This window comes from Barbus barbus, assembly GCF_936440315.1.
Source record: "Barbus barbus genome assembly, chromosome: 20".
Lineage (NCBI taxonomy): Eukaryota > Metazoa > Chordata > Actinopteri > Cypriniformes > Cyprinidae > Barbus > Barbus barbus.
In genome coordinates, this window is record NC_136748.1 from 26,801,028 (window position 1) to 26,826,408 (window position 25,381).

Here is a 25,381-nt window from a genome sequence, read left to right on the forward strand (position 1 = left end):
ATATTTAACTTTCATGTAGCTTGAAATCTCACTTTCTTCTGTCGATCACAAAACGAGGTGTTTTGAAGAATGTTCAGACTGATCAAAAAGGAGTTAATTCAAAGCCCTCTAGACTTTCATTGTATGGAAAGGAACAGTTTGGACATTCTGCTGTAAACAAACTACTTTTGTGTTCCCCTGAAAAAGAAAGTCATGGATCTAGAACAGGGTTCCTCAAATCTTTTAGCTCCAACCCTGATCAAACTCACCTACCTGTGATTTTCTAATGATCCTGAAGACTCTGATTAGCATGCTCAGGTGTGTTTGATTAGGGTTAGAGCTAAACTCTGCAGGAGTGGGCCAGATTTGAGGACCCCTGATCTAGAACAACATGAGGGTGAGTAAATGATGTCAATACGTTAATTTTTAAGTTTATATATACCTTTTAATGAGATTTTAGGCAAATTGTTGGCACAGCAAAAGACAAATAAAAATCAACACACTTCCTCTGAGCTTTTCCTGCACGTAAAGACCGGCCAGGATTGATGGGCATTTTTAAATCAAGTTATGTTCTAGCAAGAGTCTTAATTTAAGGCTAAACTTAGGGCCTGGGATAAATGAACACATCAGATGATTAAAAACATTTGTCTTAGCAAGCAGGCCGGTCCCTTATTTATGGTGGCTAGTTCATCACGACGCCCAGCTCGGAGCTTTTGACAGTGAATCTATCTGATGAAGCGATAGGCACTTTCATAATTACGGAGTAAGTTATGACGTTTTCCCTCAAGCACGCAAAATTAACAAGCATTATGTCTTTTACTTACAACTAGCGGGACTGTTACAGCACCAAGTGCTGTAAAGCTACAGAGCTACCCACAAGTGCACTAGTACACAGACATGCTGTATATACAGTATCTCACAGAAGTGAGTACACCCCTCAGATTTTTGTAAATATTTTTATTATAACTTTTCATGTGACAACACTGAAGAAATGACACTTTGCTCCAATGTAAAGTAGTGAGTGTACAGCTTGTATAACAGTGTAAATTTGGTGTCCCCTCAAAATAACTCAACACACAGCCATTAATGTCTAAACCGCTGGCCACAAAAGTGAGTACACCCCTAAGTGAAAATGTCCAAATTGGGCCCGAAGTGTCAATATTTTGTGTGGCCACCATTATTTTCCAGCACTGCCTTAATCCTCTTGGGCATGGAGTTCACCAGAGCTTCACAGGTTGCCACTGGATTCCTCTTCCACTCCTCCATGTTGACGTCACGGAGCTGGTGGATGTTAGAGACCTTGCTCTCCTCCACCTTCCGTTTGAGGATGCCCCACAGATGCTCAATAGGGTTTAGGTCTGAAGACATGCTTGGCCGGTCCATCACCTTTACCCTCAGCTTCTTTAGTGAGGCAGTGGTCGTCTTGGAGGTGTGTTTGGGGTTGTTATCATGTGGGAATACTGCCCTGCGGCCCAGTCTCTGCTTCAGTATGTCACAGTGCATGTTGGCATTCATGGTTCCCTCAATGAACTGTAGCTCCCCAGTGCCAGCAGCACTCATGCAGCCCCAGACCATGACACTCCCACCACCCTGCTTGACTGTAGGCAAGACACACTTGTCTTTGTACTCCTCACCTGGTTGCTGCCACACTTGCTTGACACCATCTGAACCAAATAAGTTTATCTTGGTCTCATCAGACCACAGTCTGCTTGTCTTCAGCAAACTGTTTGTGGGCTTTCTTGTGCATCATCTTTAGAAGAGGCTTCCTTTTGGGACGACAGCCATGCAAGACCAATTTGATGCAGTGTGCTGCGTATGGTCTGAGCACTGACAGGCTGACCCCCCACCCCTTCAACCTCTGCAGCAATGCTGGTAGCACTCATACGTCTATTTCCCAAACACAACCTCTGGATATGAAGCTGAGAATGAGCACTCAACTTATTTGGTCGACCATGGCGAGGCCTGTTCTGAGCAGAATCTGTCCTGTTAAACCGCTGTATGGTCTTGGTCACCGTGCTGCAGCTCAGTTCAGGGTCTTGGCAATCTTATAACCTACGCCATCTTTATGTAGAGCAACAATTCTTTTTTTCAGATCCTCAAAGAGTTCTTTGCCATAAGGTGCCATGTTGAACTTCCAGTGACCAGTATGAGAGAGTGAGAGCGATAACACCAAATTTAACACACCTGCTCCCCATTCACACCTGAGACCTTGTAACACTAACGAGTCACATGACACCAGAGAGAGAAAATGGCTAATTGGGCCCAATTTGGACATTTTCACTTAGGGGTGTACTCACTTTTGTGGCCAGCGGTTTAGACTGTGTTGAGTTATTTTGAGGGGACAGCAAATTTACACTGTTATACAAGCTGTACACTCACTACTTTACATTGTAGCAAAGTGTCATTTCTTCAGTGCTGTCACATGAAAAGATATAATAAAATATTTACAAAAATGTGAGGGGTGTACTCACTTCTGTGAGATACAGTATGCATGTCAAACATATGCAACATAAAATTAATATATATGGTCTAGGCCAGGGCAAAGATGACACCAAAAGAGACAAAAAAAAAAAAAAAAAAAAAGGTAAACAGAGGCAAAAACCCTATTCCATTCTATTCTATTCTATTCTATTCAGAAAAGAACATCTAAGCCCAAAACTTACATGGGATCAAATGCCCATTCAGACATTGTAGTGATCAGTGGCTGTTTTTCTAATATTTTTTCAATTAAATAAATATTTTTTTATTAAAATAAATAAAAATAAATAAATAAATAAAAAACACATCAACAAACTATAAAATTACATTACATTATTAAACTTTACATAACATTACATTGTTAAACTTAATTTGACAGTAGATAGAACTATGATCCAGTGTTATTTTATAATCACTGATATATTGTTAAAATTTTTGTTAATATTTAAAATTTCTGAATTAGATTTTATTGTTCTATTTTTATTTAATATTTTTTCTTTAACTTTAGATAAAGCTTTAGCAATTCTTTGTGTTTTTGTCATTTTTATTAGATTTCTTTTTAATATTATATATATATATATATACATATATACAGTCATGGCCAAAAAAATCGGCACCCTTGCAATTCTGTCAGAAAATGCAACCCTTCTCTCAGAAAATTGTTGCAGTTGCAAATGTCTTGGTGTTTATTTTTTTTTGGTTCGCATTGGAACAACACAAAAAAAAGAGAAAAAAAGTCAAATCTGATACAATTCCACACAGAACCCAAAAAATGCACTGGACAAAATTATTGGCACCCTTAACTTAATATTTGGTAGCACCCCCTTTGGAAAAAATAACTTAAATCAGTCGCTTCCTGTAGCCATGAATGAGTTTCTTACACCTCTCTACTGGAATTTTGGACCACTCTTCTTTTGTAAACTGCTCCAGGTCATTCAGATTTGAAGGATGCCTTCTCCCAACTGCTGTTTTGAGATCTCTTCACATTTGTTCTATGGGATTCAGATCTGGACTCATTGCTGGCCAATTCAGAACTCTCCAGCGCTTTGTTTGTAACCATTTCTGAGTGCTTTTTGAAGTGTGTTTCAGGTCATTGTCCTGCTGGAAGACCTATGACCTCTGGTGGAGATGCAGCTTTCTGACACTGGCCACTACGTTGTGCCCCAAAATTCTTTGGTAATCATCAGATTTCATGATACCGTTCACACAGTCAAGGCATCCAGTGCCAGAAGCAGCTAAGCAACCCCAAAACATCTTTGAACCTCCACCATGTTTGACTGTAGGGACTGTGTTCTTTTCTTTGAAGGCCTCATTTTTTTTTCTGTAAACAGTGCCATGATGTCCTTTACCAAAAAGCTCTACTTTTGTCTCATCTGCTCACAGTACGTTCTCCCAGAAGGATTGTGGTTTTGTCACATACGTTTTGGCAAACAGTCTTGCTTTTTTATGCCTTTGTGTCAGCAGTGGTGTCCTCCTGGGTCTCCTACCATAGCGTCCCTTTTCATTCAGATGGTGATGGATAGTGCGAGCTGAACTCTTTACACTTCTTTCTTTTCTCCATGCTCAGTGTGACACACAACACAAAGGTTAAGTCAACTTTTCATTTTAACTGGTTGCAAGTGTGATTACTATATTGCCCACACCTGTTACTTGCCACAGGTGTGTCTTAATACAAATTACAGGAGCATCACATGCTTGAAAAGCAATTATTTCTTAAAATTTTTGACAAGGTGCCAATAACTTTGTCCAGTCCATTTTTGAGTTCTGTGTGAAATTTGATCAAGTTTGACTTTTCTTTGTTTTTTTTTGTGTTGTTGCAGAGCAAACAAAAACAATAAGCACGCGATTACAAAAAAATTTGCAATTGGAACAATTTCACGAGAGAAGTGTTGCATTTTCTGATATTTTCCGATATTTTTGGCCACAACTGTATATATATATAGTTTTCATTGTTTATTTTAAGTTTGAGTTATTTTGCACTTAAAGATAAATGTTGAAATAAAGTTTTTCTATCTTTTATTTCAGTTTATTTAAACATTTATTAAACATTATATTTGTTTATTTATTTATTTTTAATGGTTTTACTTATTGACAGTAACCCTGGTATGATCTAACATATGGTCAGATAATTATTTAAAATTCTAGGAATTATAGTGTTATGATATCATGCATTATTTAAAAAAATATTTAAAAAATTTTTTAAAATTATTTTACTTAAAACATTATTATTATTTTAAAAATCCACTATAAATTTCAAAATATCATAAAAATATTATTTCATAATGTATTATAAAAGCAATGACTAATAATTAAATTGATTATTATTTTCTATTAAGTATCATAATCTTACTGTTATTTTGTTCTCAGCAGTGGATAATAATGTCTGCACTCCAGACCCACGTGAGCAATATCACTGTGCCACAATTCTGACCGCCTACAAACCAACAAATTTGTTTACCATTACCAAATAATCAATCATAAATGTCTTCATATTATGTCATTATCTCGACAAAAAATACAAGGCAGTTCCAAGGATTGTGTGTGAGATTCATACGTCTGTGACTCATCCTGTGGGATTTTCATGAGTAATAAAATGACAACAGTAGCACACATTGGACGAAGCTCAACACACCATCTCCTCCTGCTCAAAAAAACTCCCCATCTGCCATCTGTGACTGGAGACCGCCACTGGAAAAATCACGCCACAAATCTCTGAATCCGCGTCCCAGTCATGCCTCGCGTAATAGACGCTACTGGAAAACAAATACACATGTTTCACTCACAATAGCCACCTGCAGAGCTGCAACACTCTGTTAGTATTTACAGCTGAGACGAGGAGACAACCTGAGCGCCTGATTTGGCTTGATTTGGTCTATAGATAAGAAGACAAAACATCACAGCAGACACCAATGTTTGTTTTAATTAAATGCACTCCTTCGCTGACAGAAACGCAGATGGACAAAAGAATCGGATTTGCATTCTTAATCAAAAGGAGGCGTGCGGCAGAATAAACAGATCTGACGCTTTGCGGGAAAACAAACTCAAGCTGTGGCCGTGCTTTAATTGTCAGAAAACGCATCTATAGTATAACTCATCCTTCCTCTCTGGGTTGATAACGTAGCAGGCCAGTCGGTGTATCTGCAGACGTCTGGTTCGGAAAGCTGTTCTGTTTGGATGGAGGCCAGACTGGATGTTCTGGCTGGCCAGTATTACGCGTGTCAGCATAAGATCTCTGAGCTCCTGTGGCTCTTAACATTTGCTAGCTCTAGACAGATCAGTCATGAGCAACTTCAGTTAAACCCTAGGAGCTTCACTGCTGTTTACTGTCTACATAGGCAACATTTACTTCAGGAAACGCAACTGATTTGAAAAGCCTTTCATGGGAAGCAACTCAAATCATGTGAAGTGCATGAGAGGGTTAACTAAAGCCACAAACACACTCAGTTCAAGTATGCAGATGTGAATTCCATAGTACATACTTAAAATACATTATAGTGTTAATCTGGCAGTAACAAACCTTGTTTATCATAACTAATTCTAGCATGTCGCCAAGCTAAACATCAGTTCATGACATGAACAGATGACAACAGAGCAACAGAAATATGAATTAATTCTGTAAAAAAATAAATTGTTCATTGTTCATGATGACTAATACATAATGCTATCATACTGAAATGTATTGTAAAGTATTGTAAGTTGGTAATAAAGTACATTACCAAAATGTATTTTAATTTAAATTTAAATTCAATTTAAAAACACAAAAAAACAGCACATACAGATGTTGTGTGAGCTTTTATATTGTGTTATGAATGTGATAAAAAAAAAAACATTTGATAATGAACCATGCACAAAGACCAAAAAACTTAAGTATACTTTAAATCCCCAAGTCTGTCGCGTGATTACAGAAGACAAATGATATTAGGCTGTCTAGTGTAGCACGCACACGCACTCACACACCCCTATTGCCTCTCAGAAAGGTGAAGTATTGGGGCTCGGAAAGTGAGATGAATTGAAGAAATGTCAGATGGGTTCAAACGTGACCCCACTGGCTGGGTCAGCCTGAATAAAATCAATATGTTTGAGCCACAGACCTCAGGAACTTCAGATTTCAATTAAAACTACTCCGATAGTTTTGGTCATGTGATCACTCCTGACCCCATTGATATCCCATTTTCCCAAAACTCATATGTTTGTGTGACTACGTGGGCTACATGTTAACAGGTCTGGCATAGTTTGTTTGCAAATGCCACTTGGTTTGATATTGCAATGCAATGACATATTCATATACTTATATAAACTTATGTTTCCAAATACTTACTGTAAGAAGAAAAAAAATAGTGGATACTAAAACACACAAAACAACACGAGTATCTAAAACTGTGTGAAACTGATGAGAAACACGACATCTGATAGGTTTGTTAGGCTAATGTGTGCCGTCCGTGAGCTCTAATCCTATTATTTGTATTCTGAGCCAGCGCTAACTGCTTGTGTGACCCCAACTCTTCTCAAGGACACTTCTCTATATGTGCCAAACACCTACGATGGAGTGGGATTCACCTGGGAGGATTCTGGGTAATGCAGACCACAGAATCCTCTAATGACCCAGACAGTGGACAGCAGTCGTTGAGGTCAGCGACCTCGGCTAGATGCCTCTGGTGTCCTTAGAGCCCTGCGGCTGCATGAAACTCAACACATTTCCTAGCAAACAGACTGAGTGAAAAATAATCATTATACTGACACTAAACTATGGTGTTATAAGACTACAGATATATATTAAAGCTACAGGATAATGCAAAATATTTTTAGAAAAAAAAAAAAAAATCTCTCTCTCTCTCTATATGAAGAGTTTATTTCCAAAAACTGATAACTCCGTTTTTAAAAATGTTCAAAATATAAAAAAAAAAAAAAGATTTTTATTATATATCATGTTTTTATTGCGTTAGTTAGCTGTTTTTTTTGTTATTAACTGTTTTTGCAAATGAACTCTTCATATATATATATATATATATACATACAATACAGAAAAATTGTGTGAATAGTGATAAATACAGTTACACTAAACTATGGTATTACACATAATGCTAAGGAGAACTAGAAATATTTTAACAAAATACAGCAAAATTATGTTTTAATAATAAATACTACTACTACTACTACTACTACACTACTACTACTAATAATAATAATAACGTGAAAAAAAAATATTACGGTAAAACAAAATTAAGGTATTATGCATGTGGCTAAATAGAACTAGAATTTTTTTAAATGCAGAATATAAAAAATATCTAAATATAAAATAATTATATATAAATAATGTTGGAATGTATTGACAATCCCTGCAAATTACTGTTCATTCATTTAATTTTTATTAATTCATTGAATTGAAGGTGGAAGATTGACGTTCAAAACGAAAACAAAATATTATTTAATATGTACCATAGTACTTACAAACTACTTACAAAAATATGGTATCACCTTGATTCTAGGTCCTTTTTTAGCACATTTTTACTTTTAAAAAATAAAAAATTGTACATAAAACATTTTAAATAAAATTTAAACGCTTTCCAGATGATGTGGCATTAAGTGTCGGGAAACTACTTACATTTTCTACTTACAAATGACTTCATTTTCAAGAGTACCCTATTTTTGTTTTCACTGTAATATACACAGGAGTAGAAAACTAAAGCTTTGCATTTTGATGCCATTTTGGAACATGTACAAAGTGACCATGACGAGCTTTCACATACAATCCACTCATCAAACATCTCATCAAACACAGAATTTCATACAGTAAACATTTTATGTCAATGAACATCCATTCAAACGTAACTGTCCAAAATGAATATTAGCATAAATGTATAAGAAAGTGCAGTTTTATGGTCTTCAAAAATATTTTGTGTTGTAAATGATCACAATTGGCAGGAGTGACAAAAAAGTGAAACACATGATCTAACATCTCACTCCAGCCTCTTCCTGTTCATTTCAGAACACAAGTCTTATCTGATTGTTTCAGTGTGAATCTGTGCATGTGTGTTTGTGTACAGTAGAGTGTGTATGCATGTGAATACGTATGTGTGTGTGTTGTGCTGGAGGATTTCTTCTGGTCTGACAGGGGTAGAATCAGAGACCTTGTGGAAAAGAGCTCTATTTGCATTTCAAATGTCACCCGCAGCAGCAGACACCTGTTAAAGGCTAGAGGAGAATCCACACAAATCAAAGGTCTGACCCTGCGGGAGAGTCCGGATCACCCTGCCCATGGGCGACTGCTGCTCTGGACGCCCTGGGACGCCCGCTCAGCCCTGCGCTGGGACCGAACACTCCTCACACAGTGTTCTCAGTCCATCATCCTCACATGCAGCACTGCCAAAGGTTAATTCAGGTGTTTTTTCCCTTTATTTATAGGATCTTGTTCTTTTTATCATTGTTTAATGCCACATCTCTTGTTTCTCGCTGCATGTTGGCATATATTACACTGGTCTTCATGTGTCCATAATAACTAAGGTAAAATAAAAATACCTTTTTGTTTATTTGAATGCCAATTTTTTTTTAAATAGAATAAATACTAATTTAAATTGGGATATACATTAAATAATAATTACAATATGGATAATTCCAGATTTAAATTCAGATAAGATGCATTTAAAGATGCAATATACATCTATGGCCATATACAGTATAAGTTAAGCTGTATACAATTTTCTTTATTATGAATTCTATATTAATATAGTTATATATTAATTTAAATGTACGCATTGTGCCAAAACACTCCATAATTAAGGTAAAATCACAGTAATGCAAGCCTTTTATGGCATGGTTGCATTAATATTGTGCATAATTATCACCACTTATAGTGTTTGGGAGTAACTAACTAAATATAATGACACTTTAAACTGCTTTCACAATAATTTAAGCAATTTACAGTAACGAGCTGTCTTTACATTTACATTTATATTTAGTCATTTAGCAGATGCTTTTATCCAAAGCGACTTACAAATGAGGACAACAGAAGCAAACAAAATCAACAAAAGAGCAATGATATGCAAGTGCTATAACAAGTCTCAGTTAGCTTAATGCAGTACACTTAGCAGGTTATTTCTTTTAAATTGTATAATAAATAAAAAGAAAACAGTCTTTAGATTGAATAGAATCGCTGATTCAAATGATTCAATCATCAAGCAATCATCACAAAATTCCCTATGCTTTTTTGTAGCTATAATCTAGAAATGGGTGTTTATTGCTGTGTATTTAAATAATTAATTATTATTATTATAACTATAGATAGATAGATAGATAGATAGATAGATAGATAGACAGATAGATAGAAGTGTCCCTAACTACTACAAAAACTAATACTAATAATTATCAAAATAAATAAAAAAATACAATTAAACGAATGAATAAGTTAAAGGAACTGTAACTAAAAGCAGCGATGTGCTCTCTGTGCCAAAGCCGATTGGACAGATGTCACAGGCTCACAGGCGTCTGTTTCCAAATTCATCTCATTGCAAATGAAGCTTGAATCTTTTTCTTTTATTAATGCACAAAAGGGGGGCTGCTTTTCACGCTCATCAAAAGCCTCTTGTTGACAAACAGCAGGATTACGATCTTCAAGAAAAATACCGCCGTCTTTACCGCTTTATTGCCGGCGTGTCATGCCCTTGAGAGAGATGGAGCCAGTGATGAGATGAAAACACGCTCTCCCCTCCGCACTGCCAGATATTTAAAATAGGCTGTTGATAACACAATTTACTCTGCAGGTTGAGCAGATGAAAAAAAGTGACATCATAGGCAGAAAGAGGAGGAAAAAACGAGTGTAGAGGCAGGACACACACACACACACACATGAGGGAGGTGACAGGAGGTGATACGCTCGACTCCACCTTAAACACTGCTCAGCCTGCCGTTCATTCAGAGGAAGAAAAATAGAGCACAAGAGGGAGATTTTGTGTCCCAAGGAGTACTATTATACCAGCAGAAAGATAACTATTAGCATTCCCATTCATCTTAATGACAGTAGCACGGCTGACACACAGATGTGACGCCAGAGACAGCAGACAGCAGTAAATATAAAAGTCAAGAAGCAGAAAGAATTATCACTGGCAAAACATTTACAATAATATAACGATATGTTTGCAACAACAACAAAAAATCTTAATTAAAAAACCTTTTTGTCTCTATATGATGTAGTTGCCGTATCTACCAGCAGGGGCGAATTGTCCCATGCTAGGCAGCCAAGTCTTGGTTTTTCACCATTTCTGTAATTGATGCCAAAGAGAATCATCTTTGCTAGTAAAATAATATTAGACTTCACGCAAATCTCAATGCTACAGAGTCCCTGAGGGGACATGGTAATGGAAAAAATTATGAGATGGGAGGAAAAATTATATTTCAATGCTTTTGTGTCCTTTCACTAAACTATTGCATTACCCCAAAACATTTGCATTCTCCAGAAAAACTTTGTGCTCGATCAATAAAATATTTAAATTGTCTCACAAAACTATTGCATTCTCTCACAAAACCCTTGAATTTTCTCACAAAAGTAATGCATTTCCCCAAGAAAATTTGCGCTCCCTTACAAAACACTAGTGTTCTTTCACAAAAGTATTGCACTCCCCGAGAAAACCTTCGCTTGCTCACAGAAATTCCATTCTCTTGCGAAAGTATTGCATGTCCCCAAGAAACTTTGCATCCTCCCGCAAAATGTGCATTCTCTTTTAAAGCATTTACATTCTCTCACAAAACATTTGAATTCACAAAAGTATTGCGTTCCCCAAAGAAACAATGCATTTCAATCCGTTCTCTGGTAAAACTATTGCGTTCCCCTAAGCAGCTTTGCATTCACTTGCGAAAGCACTCAAATACAGTTTTTTCTCCCACCGCATATTACTTTCATCACAAAATTTTGAGAGCGAATGCCAAGTTTCTTGGGGAAACGCAATAGTTTTGCAAGATAACACAAACTTTTTATGCAAATGCAAAAACATAAAAAAAAATCTAAATGTTGCATCTACCACCATTTACTTGCATCCTTGCATCTACCAGCATGCTCCTTTAGGGGCTCAATACAATGCAAAAAAATTAAAGCAACACATCTATACCAACAAGCTTACAATGTAGATAACATCACAGATTTTAATCCAATTTTGTCTAGGTATGGCATCATGCTGCCGACCGGATGTAAACACACTTTTTATCCTTATAAATAAAATCGCCCCACAAACTTCTCGTACAGTATGTGTCTCTGGTCCTCATAATTTATAAATGAAGCTCTGGTGTTAGAAGACAGACCGTGGTGCCCTTTATCTGATTGTAAAGCACATCTTTAATGATTCTGCGTATACACAAATAAATCAAAGCGTCAGACCAGCCCTCTAACCATTAAAGACCCTCTCACTCACTCTCACAAGGAAATTAACACTCAAACACACACACACACACACACACACACACAAACACACACACACACACACACACACACACACACACACACACACAAACACACACACAAACACACACACACACACACACACACACACACACACACTCTCACTCAAACACTCACTCGAACACACACACACACTTTTGAGTCTGCCAGTGTGAAATTTCTGCCTGGCTGAAAAAAAAAAGAAAAGAAAAAGAAAACGCCACGAAAAGGACAAAACCACAAATGTGGAACTTCAATTAATTTAAAGCTCCAATCAGCAAAGAATAAATCCTTGGCAGATCTAATTACTGAAGCTCTCGGAAGACCCGGGCCGACCAGCCAATCTCCCTCATGTTTGAACAGCTTGATGAACTCGGGGACTGATGGATATCAAGTCATTTTGTTTAATTTATAAATGGATTTTCCCCTAATACTTAAATTATCATCAGTACAACACAATGAAAATGGGAACATTTGGAAGGCAAAGTCTATAAGAGCCCTGAAAGGAATTCCAATGAGGAATGTCATCTCTTTTCATCCCTGCTATACAATTCGTCTAATTAAATTCGGGAGCAGGGTAAGCCTGTGTTACAGTGCTGCCGCCACACGGGCCACCCCTGGAGAGTTCAGGGCCGAGCGGAAGACACTCATCAGGCATATCATGTCACACATGCCATTAACACACACACACACACACACACACACACGGACGCTTTTGGCAACCTAAGGTCCACTCACAGTGTCTGAGCATCACATTGACCGCTTGGTGCAGAGTATCTATAATACAAACCTCAGAGAGAAACATGGCTTTGGGTATCAATAAATAAACAGACAAGCAAAGAAATAAATAACTAAATAAAAAACACACAAAACAAATAATACTGCCCAAATCTGGAGCTTCAAGATCATTGAATGAAAGCTTTACTCAAAGCAACAGTAATAGATCAATTGCAAATTATGTTTCTTTTTATATTTAAACTGAAATTATGCAACTAATGTTTATTAAAAAAAAACTATGATTCAAATCACAGAATCCAGACATTAAAGTAGAAGTCTTGTAGAAAAAAACAAAAACATTTTAGGACTAAGGACGGTATTAACGATCGGTAATAAACCAATGACAAGAACTGGCAGAATTATTCACCATTGAGTATATCAGAATCAAGTGTTTATAAATAAATACAATAAAAACAAAGAGCCAAATATAAATATTAAAAAATAAAATACTATTAAATAAAATAAATACAATTATTTGTACAATATTAACCAAACTTAAATAAAAACTAAATTACAAGAATATAAATTTGCATTCAAGAACGTGAAGTGGAAATAAAATAAAATAAGATAGCTAAAAGTAAATATTAAAATAATTAAAGAATTAAAGAATATTAAAGAATAAGTAAATATTAAATCAATTAATAAATAAATAAAAATATTTATTTTATTAAATAAAATAAATAATAATATTTTTAAATATTAACCAAATGTGACTAAAAACTAAATTATAATAATATAAACTTGCATTCAAGGACTTTGACGTGAAGTGGAATTGTTCACCACTGAGTGAACCAAAAATAATAATAAAATAATAATAATAAAATAAATGTTAAAGGGCCAGAACAAAAATAAACATGACAATAATAAAATAACCAAATGATATTAAACTATAAAAATAAATAAACAAAACTAAACTAGGATAAAATCAAACAAGGCAAAGCACAAAAACCAAACTAGAGAGATTAGTACACAAAACACAAACCCTGGTTGCCTGTTGCACGCACAAAGTCTAAACTTCTAAACCCTCGTCTAAACCCACGTGTTCTAACCTGTCCAGCAAGGCCGCTCATAGTCTCATGATCTTACCTGGCTCAGGTGTCTCAGAGTGAGAGGAAGAAGAGGCAGAGCTGGCCCCGTCCTCGGCCCCGCCGCCCTGAGACAGCAGCCCTCTGCCCGGCGGAAGCTTCATGCCCAGCTGCTCGGCCATCTCCACATGATCGCCCGGGTGAACGTAATCAAACACACTGCTGCCCGTCAGCTCTACCTGCAGCAGCACAAACAAGAACCAGAGACACATGAGTCAAAAAGAACATGAAACAGTGCTGTTACTCTTAACTAACACTAAAACTGAAATGACTCAATTAAAATACATTTAATTGAAATAAAGATAAAATAAAACAAAACTTAGGCCAACCTTAGAAATGCTGCATTGACAAATACATGAAATCAAATTAGTTTGAGTACTAAAATGACTAAAACTAAAATAAAAATCTGTAAAACTAAAAACAAAAGCACATAAAATTACTAAAACATATAGAAAATATAGAAAAAAAAGCAAATACAAAAATTTATAAATAAATACAGTATTTAAATAACACTACAATTACAATTGTATATATATATATATATATATATATATATATATATATATATATATATATATATTAAAAAAAAATAATTTGTATTATGTTGCAAGCACAATATTCTGCCAATTGAGCTTCAGCAAATTTCTCACCAGATTTCATATACACTCACACAGCTAAAAATGTCATGAAATTTTAATTCATATATGATCTGTTTAGCATTATATAAAGTCTTTTAATGACTTATTCATGAAGGTGAGTCTTTCATAGTGAGCTTAATGTGCTTTTCTGTAAGTGTAGCTTGGCTAAAAGCACTTGTGCTCTTTTTATTTAGACTTCAATCCTCCCTCCAGAGGTTTCCTCTGCCTCTCCCCAGCTCGCTGAGACACAACTTTCTGCTCTTTAGGGGAGAGAGAGCTCGTCCAAATAATCAAATAATTAGCGTGTGCTTGTCTAACCTTTAAACACGCTCATTTACTAAGCGGGAGGGAAAATTTACTGTTACTAACTGGGGATGACAAGAAAAAAACAACAACAGGCGGTTAAAGTAGCTGTGGCTGTGGCGCTTAAACATGCTATTGTTGTGTTTTGAGTAACGCTGTTCTGTGATCAGGTCCACGTCTACAGGGACCTGCGGATTACATGAGAATAATCCCTTTAATGTCCTATCCTTCAAAGCAATTTAGTGCTTCACAAATTATTATTCCATGCAGAAACAATGAATAAAGAGACAGGCCACTGACAGAGACATGGGCTTCGGTTATTTCGGCACAATGCTAGAACTGTATAATGCCGTGTTGTAGATTTATTATATTCCTGGTAGAGAATATTACTGCTAATGCAGCGTTCTGCTGTCCAATCGTCAGAAGATTATACATAAACAAAAAAGAAGAAACAAAATGGCTATGCAAGAACAGTTTTGAAGGTGTACATTTACCAACAGGTAAGAAAAAATACACCCGTCTCTGGAAATGTGTATTAGAGGAAATGTTTATCACAAATTTAGACTTGAGTTAAATGGAACGCCAAGTGGATAAACAATAAAATAAAATAATATAAAATAGAATAAAAATGTCTGCATGAAATTAAACTTAGAAAACTGATTTTATTTACATACAGTAGAAACCATACTAAACGGAAATAAAGTGTAGCAAATGTTTCAAATAACTTTTGTGAGAAAAAGTCAAACTATGGGTGAAATAATATTCCATCATAATTCAGAGTGACAAATATATTTATTTAAAGGGGTCATATGATGTGATTTCAAGTTTTCCTTTCTCTTTGGAGTGTTACAAGCTGTTCCTGCATAGATGAGATCCCTGAAGTTGCAAAGACTAAAGTCTCAAACCCAAAGAGATATTCTTTATAAAAATTAAGACTCGTCCACGCCCCCCTAAAACAGCTAATTTAAACACGCCCCCACACGTCTATGTCACGATGTGGAAATATTTGCTTAATGCCACCCAAATGTTCACGCAAAGAAAGGCGGCGTGGTTTCAGTAACCATGTCAGGGAGAAGCTGTGTGTTTCTATGCGGAAGCATAAGCACTTTATTTGGCCTTCTGAAATTAGATGCAATTAGGAATCATTAGTTAAGATATTTTTACAGAACAGCACAACCCAAATGTTCGAATTTGTGCAATGCATTTTATGGACGACAGTTTCGTGAACCTGGTAGAGTACAAGGCTGGCATTTCCGACTTAGCTATGACAATCTGGCGCTTCTGAATCAGCGACTGTAAGTATGTTTTGTTATTAGTTCAAGTATTTGCTATTGACTGTTCAAATGCAGAGTTTTGCATGTAACGCATCGTGTGTGTGTGTGTGAGGTGAACAGGGTCACATGACAGCAGAGTGTACAGCCTGTCAGAAATCATCTTAACTGCGGCTTGTGTACTGCAAATACATACAAGCATCATCACTGTTTCTGTCACGCAATCCCTTTCAGGATTGAACTTATAAAACTAACTTGAAAGCTGAAGCTCGCGATCATGGTAAGGGGCGTTACATTTCCGACACGTGCTTGTGGTGTTCGGCCAATCACAATGCACTGGGTCAGTTGGCCAATCAGAGCAGACTGCACTTGTCGGAAGGAGGGACTTTGTATAGAACGACGCGTTTGAGAGCTTATTATTATTAGAGGAACTACAATAATGTACAGTATTTGAAAAATAATGTGTTTTTTTGGTAAAACCTAGTGGTTTGAAGGATAGTGGCAAAGACTGGCAAATAATTAACACTGCAATTAATTAGTATTTGGGGGCTGCACTGTGATGAAATATATTGTAAAAAAAAAGCTTTAAAGCTGTATTAAACATGTATATTATAAATATATTACAGTATATGGGGAAGTTACTTTTAAAAGCAATGAATGTTTTACAGTATTGTATTGCTCATAAAAATTAACTCATCACATTACTCAGTTACTTTTAACATAAAGTGATAGATTTTGTTGGGCTGGGCTTGCTTATTTGTTTTTTTAATAAAACAAAAAAAAAAGTAATTTGGGTAAATTTGTCAAAAAAGTAACTCAGATATTTCATTGTAAATTTATTCATTATATATGTGAAATAAATTTTACTAGCTACTTAGTTACGTAACTCACGTTACTTGTAATGCATTACTCCCAACAATGTATATGATTACCTAGTAATTACTCAAATAACTATCCAAAATATAGTCTGTTTCCAAGAGTCGAATATTCACAGGAATGCATATTGAAGGAATTGACATGCACATTCAGAGTTTAAACAGAACATTTACTGTAAAACAAACAGCAAAAATAACAGAAAATCCATGGAAACATAAACCAAAAGAACTGTGCAACAGGACCACCAACTGTCTGTCTGTTTCTCCAGCTCTCTTTGTCTCTTACTGTTTGGCCTCTCACACACTAGAAACCCAACAGCACATCTGATTTTTTTTTTCTTGTCCCTGGGCATCAAAAATCTGGAGGAAAAATCGAAGTAAGACTTTCTGGATCTTTCTCTGGAAGACTGACATTCCGCCTATATCCAGTAGACCAAAGAATTGAGGATTCTTTTTGAAGAACTAAAGAGATGGGGTTGAGGTTTTCAACCAGCTTACAGACAATTGGAGTCCAATCCCAACAGAAAAAAAAAAAAAATCACATCTTATATATATATATATATATATATATATATATATATATATATATATATATCTCTGTGGTGTCAAACGATTAATCGCATACAAATTATCATAAAAGGATCAAACATCATCTAATAAATTATTTACAATAGGACTACAAATGTATATTAATAAAGTAAATAGTGTCAATTTTGATTTTCATATTGATTTTAAAGTAAAAAAAAAATAGATGACAGCCTCCTAGCAAGTTAACACACAACAATAAAGCCTTAAAAAAATCTATTTCCATACAAAGATAAAATGTAAAGCTATCTCTCTTTTACATGCGAGAGCGGACAATCCTTTTGTGTCCATTATAATTCACACACATGGCCCGGCGACTATTTTAACAGTATTAGAATGAGGCCACTTTTCAGCACAAGTGGCAGCACAAAACACTCGTCTTGCCTTAATCTCTGCGATGTGAAGAGGGGCGAACAATGCGCCGAGAAAATAATATCGGCTCTGATATTCATTGTGTGCCGGCCGGTGCGGTAAAGTGTTGTCTGTAACAAGAGAGCAGCAGATTATGCTCTGTGATTGCAGAAAGGACACTTGGATTACAGAAGGAGGTTTTGCATTGTAAATGAAGCCCGGCTCGCTGAAGTGGGGCCATGGACGGAGCCCACCAGCAACATGCTTATTTTGTAGAAGGTCACTCAATAAGAGCCCCCCCCCCACTCTTTCCTCTGGTTTATTAAGACTGACTGGCACGCATTAATGAAATCACCTGATTTTACAAACATGAAGAGAGAGAGGAAATGGAGAAGAAAAGAAAAAAACCCCTGACGTTATGCTTGAGTTTAAGAAGGAAGCCCTTAATTAGCAAGGTTTCAGAAATGTCAGCTATCGCCTATTAACTGTTCTGCTCTATCAAAGCTGTAATACCCAGCTGTCAAATTTCATCACATGATGGGCGGTTTCTTTCTGCTTCTTGTGCCAAATGTACTCGTTTGTGTGGGCGGAGCTAGAGGCGGAGCCAAAGGTCCGCTGACCCCAGCTCAAATGTTTTGTTGTGTTGTGACTGCTTAGGAAATGGTGTAAAAGCCCAATAAATGGTTCAGTTTTATATACCACTTTTTCATTATAAACCTCTGCTAATATATTGGCATACAAATATAAAACAAATAACTATATATTTTTTTCTTTAAGTTGATACAGTACTTTTATAATTGTTTAAAACTTTCCAATAAATATAAATAATTGCATTTTTATTTATTTTTAAGTGAATAATTTTAATATTAGATTATGTGTTTATTTTAAAATTCCAAATTAAAATACATAACTATATTTATCTATATTATTTTTCAAGTTAATATATTTAATTTGATTAAAAAAATGCTTATTTTCAAAATTCCAAATAAATATAAATAACTACATTTTACTTTATTTTCTGAAGTGAAAATACTTAAATTTCTAAGTAAACATAAAAAACTGTAATTTACTGTAGTTATATATTTTATTTCATACAATGATTTTATTTCAAAATTCCAAATAAATCTACTATATTTTTCTTTAGTTATAAGTTAACACACATATTTTATTTTATAAAACATTATTTCAAAATTCATATCAAACTAAACAAAACTGAAGTTTGTGCTGCTTTCTTAAACTGTTTAAAAAGAAAATATTAAATATGAGGTCTTGAATTTTAACACAGAGTCATACTGATAAATGAGGCTCATTTGACTCCACTCTGCACATTTGCCCCTTTAAAAAAAAAAAATTCCGTCCTTCTCACTTTAATGATTGAGCGGCTCTGGAAGTACTGACCCCTCCCCCTTCTGCTCGAGCCCCGCCCCCATTCTCATTCTTGTGTCTCTGCATGAAAGCAAGCATTAGCTCCCTCTATTTACTCCAGCGCTCTCTCTTGCCCTGCTCTGTGAAGCTGAAGAGGCATGTCAAGTGTCACTGAACCCCTCCAAATGGCAATAGGAAGCTGCCAGCTCTCGTCTCTCACATTATGACACAATTACTCGCTGGCATCAAACACGCGCCACCACGGCTCTCACCTCACGCTCCCTGCCAGTTAACCTGTTTGGAGTCCAGGAACATTTTGGCCCCGTCCATGCATGCAAATCCACAATCATGACTCACTGCTAAGATAAAAGGGCTGTTGCAAGTGCTGATGTGAGATAGCAAAGATCTGATGCTTGAAATGACCCCTAGCTTTTCAGCTTTGGCTCTCAAGTTGCTTGTAAATTGCTTCTGAGTTTTAAAACACTTGTATGCACACACTGCCATAGAGTTTTTGAAGTTAATTTTTAGTGCAACTTACCAAAAATAATGTGTCGAATATGGGAAAAGTGTCTAAAATCATATATATTATATAAATATACACTTTATGTATATATATATATATATATATACATAAAGCAATAAATATAATACATTTTTAAAAATATATTGTAAAATATAATGATCATAAGTAAAATAAATTAAAAAGTATAAAACTGTCTTTTGCTTGTGTGAATTTATTTATAATTTTCTGTGTAATAGAATCAGTGCCACTATTAAAAACCTAAACATGGAAAAGACACAAACATTAAAATCCTCAGGGACCGAAAAGCACATTAAGCACATCTGAGGGGAGTGAGAAATTCCTTTCAGTTCCTTAAAATGTCAGTGACTTTAAAAAAAGTATTAATCAAATAAACTGATGTTGGCTGGAGGGTGCAGAATTAATTAACGCATTTAACGCAAATGTGCTAAATGGAACATTATACGTTTCATAGCACGTAATTACTCTTTTAATAAATGATTCATGTTATATTCCCATCAATTGATAATGCTTGTGAATCATAAAGCAATTCGGCGAGAGCTTGTCTGGACCCTGAGATAGAGCGAGTGGGGTTCAAATCATTGGTTCTTCTGTTTTTGTTCCAGCTGGGAACTAACAGTCCCAATTAAATTATGCAAACCCTGCCGCACGGATAGCCAACAGCTAGAACCAAAAAAAAAAAAAAAAACCTGTTCGGTTGTACAGCAGAGCCGAATAAGAGAAACACTCAACTAGAAGAAAACTTTTGTTATATAATATTACCAGTCTTTTATGTGAGAAACTTTTTGAGCAATGTAGTATTAGTAAAATACTAGTGAAAAATAGATTCAAAATGTAATATATATAATATTTGCTATAAAAATAATCTATTTAAAATGTAATATTTAAAAAAATAAAATATACATTTTTTTACTAGTATTTTACTAATACTACACATTGCTCATTTTCTGCTTTACACATACACAAACAGTAATTTTTGTAATTATGAATTATTATATATATATTTTTAAATAACTATACAACGATTATTCATAGTTGAATGTTGTTGAAGTTATATAAAAATAAATATACAATTTATTTAAACATTTATAAAAAATATGATAAAAGCTGTAAAATATATTCACTGTGAAAAAGTAGGCATTAGGCTTCATAAATCAATATTGTGAATATATATATATATATATATATATATATATATGTAGTATAAAACTATAATAAATGATGTAAAACAACATTCAAATATTTTGTAAAATACATTTATTGTAGAAAAAGTAGGTGTTAAGCTTCATAACAATTCAATAATATGCAAAATACATGTGAATTACATGTACTATTTATTACATCGACCACAGGCCACCTCGCTTTCTAAATATCAGCATCGGCCATGAAAAAGCCGTATCGCTGGACCACAAGCACAGACTTCACTATAAATGATGATTGACACGACTATGATTAACCTCTGCTTTTCACGCGGTCTCATCCATTAGGGTTCCCGGTAAATCATCTGATTACCGAGCCTATAAAATAATAATAGGGCTGCTCGAAAAGCACCGCCATTGTTGTAGTGGACAAGAGAGAGGAGAGATATCCCTGGAAAAACAAAAGCTGGCAGTGGCTTAAAGGAAGGACATAATTAAGGGCCAATTGGAGCTGTCTTGTGTGAGCAGAGACCCAGGGGAGCACCTCTCTACCTGTCTGACCTTGGAAAATGGGAGTCCTTGGCTGCGCCGGTGACCCCGTGATCTCCACTCACATCCAATCTCCCTCACCGGCACGAGAGGCGACCTGCCTCATGCAAATCCCATCTCCCCCGTGTGCCGCGAATAAACTGCAGCCTAATTAAATATTTTTTAACGATGTGAGTAATTTTTGCCAAGGGGTGGATTCGGGGCTAAAATTTAATATGAGATCACAAAAGATGTTCCCAGCGTTGATTCTGTAAATTAATGACTATCTGCCTTATAATAAAAGCATACTGCCAACAGGTTTACTTCAACTGAACAAACGCTTTCAGGAAAAGGAAAGTTTCAACCTCCGATACTAGCCGAACCTGGGGGCATTTTGCATACAAATTTAAATATAAATGCATGTATGAATAAATAAATAACTAAATACATTTTGTGTATATATATATATATATATATATATATATATATATATATATATATATATTTACAATAAATGAATACATAAATGTACAAAAAAAGTATACATATACATATATATATATATATATATATATATATATATATATATATATATATATATATATATATATACACACACACGCACACACACACACACACACATACATATATATATATATACTGTATATATATATATATATACACACACACACACACACACACTATATTGCCAAAAGTATTGGGTCACCCCCTTCTAATGAACAGGTTTGACTACTTTAGTAATTTCCATGAGTACAAATCTTAATGTTTAAGCATATAATGATATTCTAAATGCAGACCTTGAGTCAAAAACTCATCACCAAACACCAATGACTTGTATATATGGGTGCAGTCATTTTAGACGCTTTCAAAACTGTTGCAACAGAGATGGAAATACAGTTTTTAAATACATGAATTATGCTTCCATCTTTGATGCCACAGTTTTGGAAGTGCCTTCTTCTGTTCTAAAGAAAAAAAGGAAAGGGAAAGGGAAGTGGTGTGTGGCCAAGTATGGTGACCTATACTCAGAATTTGTGCTCTGCATTTAACCCATCCAAGTGTACACACAGTAGTGAACATACACCTGGAGCAGTGGGCAGCCAATGCTGTGGCGCCCGGGGAGCAGTTGGGGGTTTGGTGCCTTGCTCAAGGGTCTCACCTCAGTCGTGGTATTGAGGGTGGAGAGAGTGTTGGTTATTAACTCCCCCCTAACTACAATCCCTGCCGGACCTGAGACTCGAACCCACAACCTTCGGGTTACAAGTCCAAGTCTCTATCCATTAGGCCACGACTGCCCCTAAAAAGCGGGGAAAGGGAAGTGGTGTGTGGCCAAGTATGGTGACCCATACTCGGAATTTGTGCTGTGCATTTAACCCATCCAAGTGTACTCACACCCAGATTAGGACTTTGCTTTATGCAGACCAGTCAAGTTCTTCCACACTGACTGAATCAATCATTTATTTTTGAACCATGCCTTATACACAGAGGCATTATCATGTTAGACTAGAAAAGGGTTCTGTCCAAACTGTTGCAATAAAATTAGAAGTACACAATTCCCTAGAATATCATTATATGCTTAAACATTAAGATTTGTACTCATTGAAATTACTAAAGTAGTCAAACCTGTTCATTAGAAGGGGGTGTCCCGATACTTTTGGCAATATATTGTGTATATATATATATATATATATATATTAATAAATGTGTGTGTGCGTATATACTATATATAATATTAATTTAATATATTATAAAACACACACACAATTTTATCATTTAATTTTATATGTGTACATTATACACATATGAATATATATATGTACTTCTATATGCCAAGAATACGAATAAAGACTCTTACTTCAATTGGATACTTAGAATGCTTTTGGGAAAACGCTTCTGGAATTCTTCACTTCCAACACTATTTAATATGTAATATTTAATGTATGATTCTTATTTTAAATATTACACAAATATAAAAAAATAAATAAAAGTAGTTTTTACATATACATGATATAAATACACACACAGTGTATATAAATAAGAAAAATATTTATTGTAACTAACTAATCTATTTTTTTTAAACGATGTGAATTTAACTGATTTTTTTGCCAAGGGGTGGATTTGGGGCTAAATATTTCATATTTAATTTATTATGAGATCACAAAAGATCTTCCCAGGGTTGATTCTATAAATTAATGACTATCTGCCTTATAATAAAAGCCAACTATATGAATGAAGACACCTTACTTCAACCGAATGAATGCTTTTGGGAAAAGGCTTCTGGAAAGTTTCCACTTCTGATACTAGCTGAGCTCAGGGTGGCCGAGTAATATTTGTCAGCCAAACAACGAGGGATTCTAATTTCACAAATCAAACAGACACACTGTATGTTTGTGAGATGGTGCGGGTTGGCGCTGTCCCTCAGCGTTGCTCTGGTTTCTTCAGATGAGGCGGGGGGTTAAGCCATCGTCCTGTGCTATTAACTGCGAGAGCTTTCTGAGGTCCACTCGAGTGTTACACGGCTCAGATTACAGTGACCTTTAACTGCTCGCTAACAGACAGACGGAGGACGAGCAGTCCATCTCTCGCTTTCTCTTTCTATCCACCTTTAATACCACGTGCCCCACTTCCACACAAAAGCGTAATCTTCCTCCTCCCGACACAAGCCTGTCACTTCAGGAAAAATGGAGGGCATCAGTAGCTGTGGGCCGTGTGTATTCTCTGCGCTGATACATGGCACTTTACCTCAGGCTATGCATATGAGCCATTACAGGCGGGTCTCAGCGGGCCATCCGTCAATATTCCAATCAGTCTTTGGATCAGAACCAATTAATAGAGGCAGCATCAAACCGACGAGCGCTTTCCATCAAAACAAGCACACATGAAACGGTAATATGGATCCGAATGATAAAAAGGATGGAGTTTGATTAATTCCTTGGACGGTTACAGATAAAAGGTAATGCACACAAAAAAGTAAACACAAAAAAATGTTTATCCAGCACTGTTTATAAATTCAGTGCATTATTATACTGGATTTTTAATGCATACATTTCGAATACTAAAAATAGTATAACACTTTATAGTAGTTGCATGAATTGTATAATAAAAAAAACGATAATTATTCAAATAAAAAACTATACAGTATTTGTGCATAGTTGTATTAAAAAACAAAAAACACATTTCATGCATCATGCATGTGCTAAAATGCATTATACACATTTAAGGTTGAAATACATTGGAAATATTGCAGCATAACTGTGGTCACAATTATTTATGAAACATTTAATGCATTACAATGTAATTACGTAACAGGCTTTATAGAAAGTGTTACCAAAAGAAATGACAAAACATATTGTTACAGTTAATAAAAAATAAACACATTTTGCCTAAAAAATGTAGTGCGCCTAATGCACCAACATGCAATTGGTTTGTGTGCATCAGGTTTTATCTACATTGTGAAGACCAAGGATAGCAAAACCTGAAAGCCAACCGTTCCCAGGGAAAATGGCTTACAATGACATTTCTGTGGCTTTTAGTTCCTATCTGTCAGCATTGAGGTAATCTAAAGGCTATTATACTCCAAATATCTGACAAAATTCACTTTTAGCACATGTAAACATTTCAAATTTACTGGAATTTGGACTTGATGACTTGCATTCTGCGCTACACAGATTTCAAATGCTGTCTTGAATGAGAACATCCTGCCCTCTAATGCCGTAGTAGCAAATCATGTTCATGTCAGTGATGTAAATTAAAGCTCATTTGTTATTTAAAAAATTAAGGACAAGTCTTTTGATATGTCTTCATTAAAAGAAAAAATGCATGAAGGATTGGGTGAGGGTTTGGTTTAGAGGTTAAGCTCAGTGTAAAAACAACAGAAGTCAATGGAAAGTCCCCCTCAATTCAACAACAAATGTGCATGTGTGTGTTGTTTGTGTTTCAGAGCAGTGATATGAAATTCACAGGCAACATGTCTCTCGTTCCAGGCAGAGAAGAGCATGGCTGCAGAGAGACAATAACTTTAACA

General features: G+C 35.5%; 1 protein-coding gene across 1 annotated transcript in view; it reads right to left on the reverse strand.

Moving 5' to 3' along the window:
• LOC306886051 (neuronal PAS domain-containing protein 3-like) overlaps positions 1–25,381 on the reverse strand; it is a gene marked incomplete at both ends in the record, with an annotated part of 309,700 nt that overhangs the window by 33,966 nt on the left and 250,353 nt on the right. Inside the window, one exon of the mRNA XM_079442910.1 lies at positions 13,745–13,922. Coding sequence (XP_079299036.1) covers positions 13,745–13,922 — 178 coding nt within the window. The remainder of the gene's footprint in view (positions 1–13,744; positions 13,923–25,381) is intronic.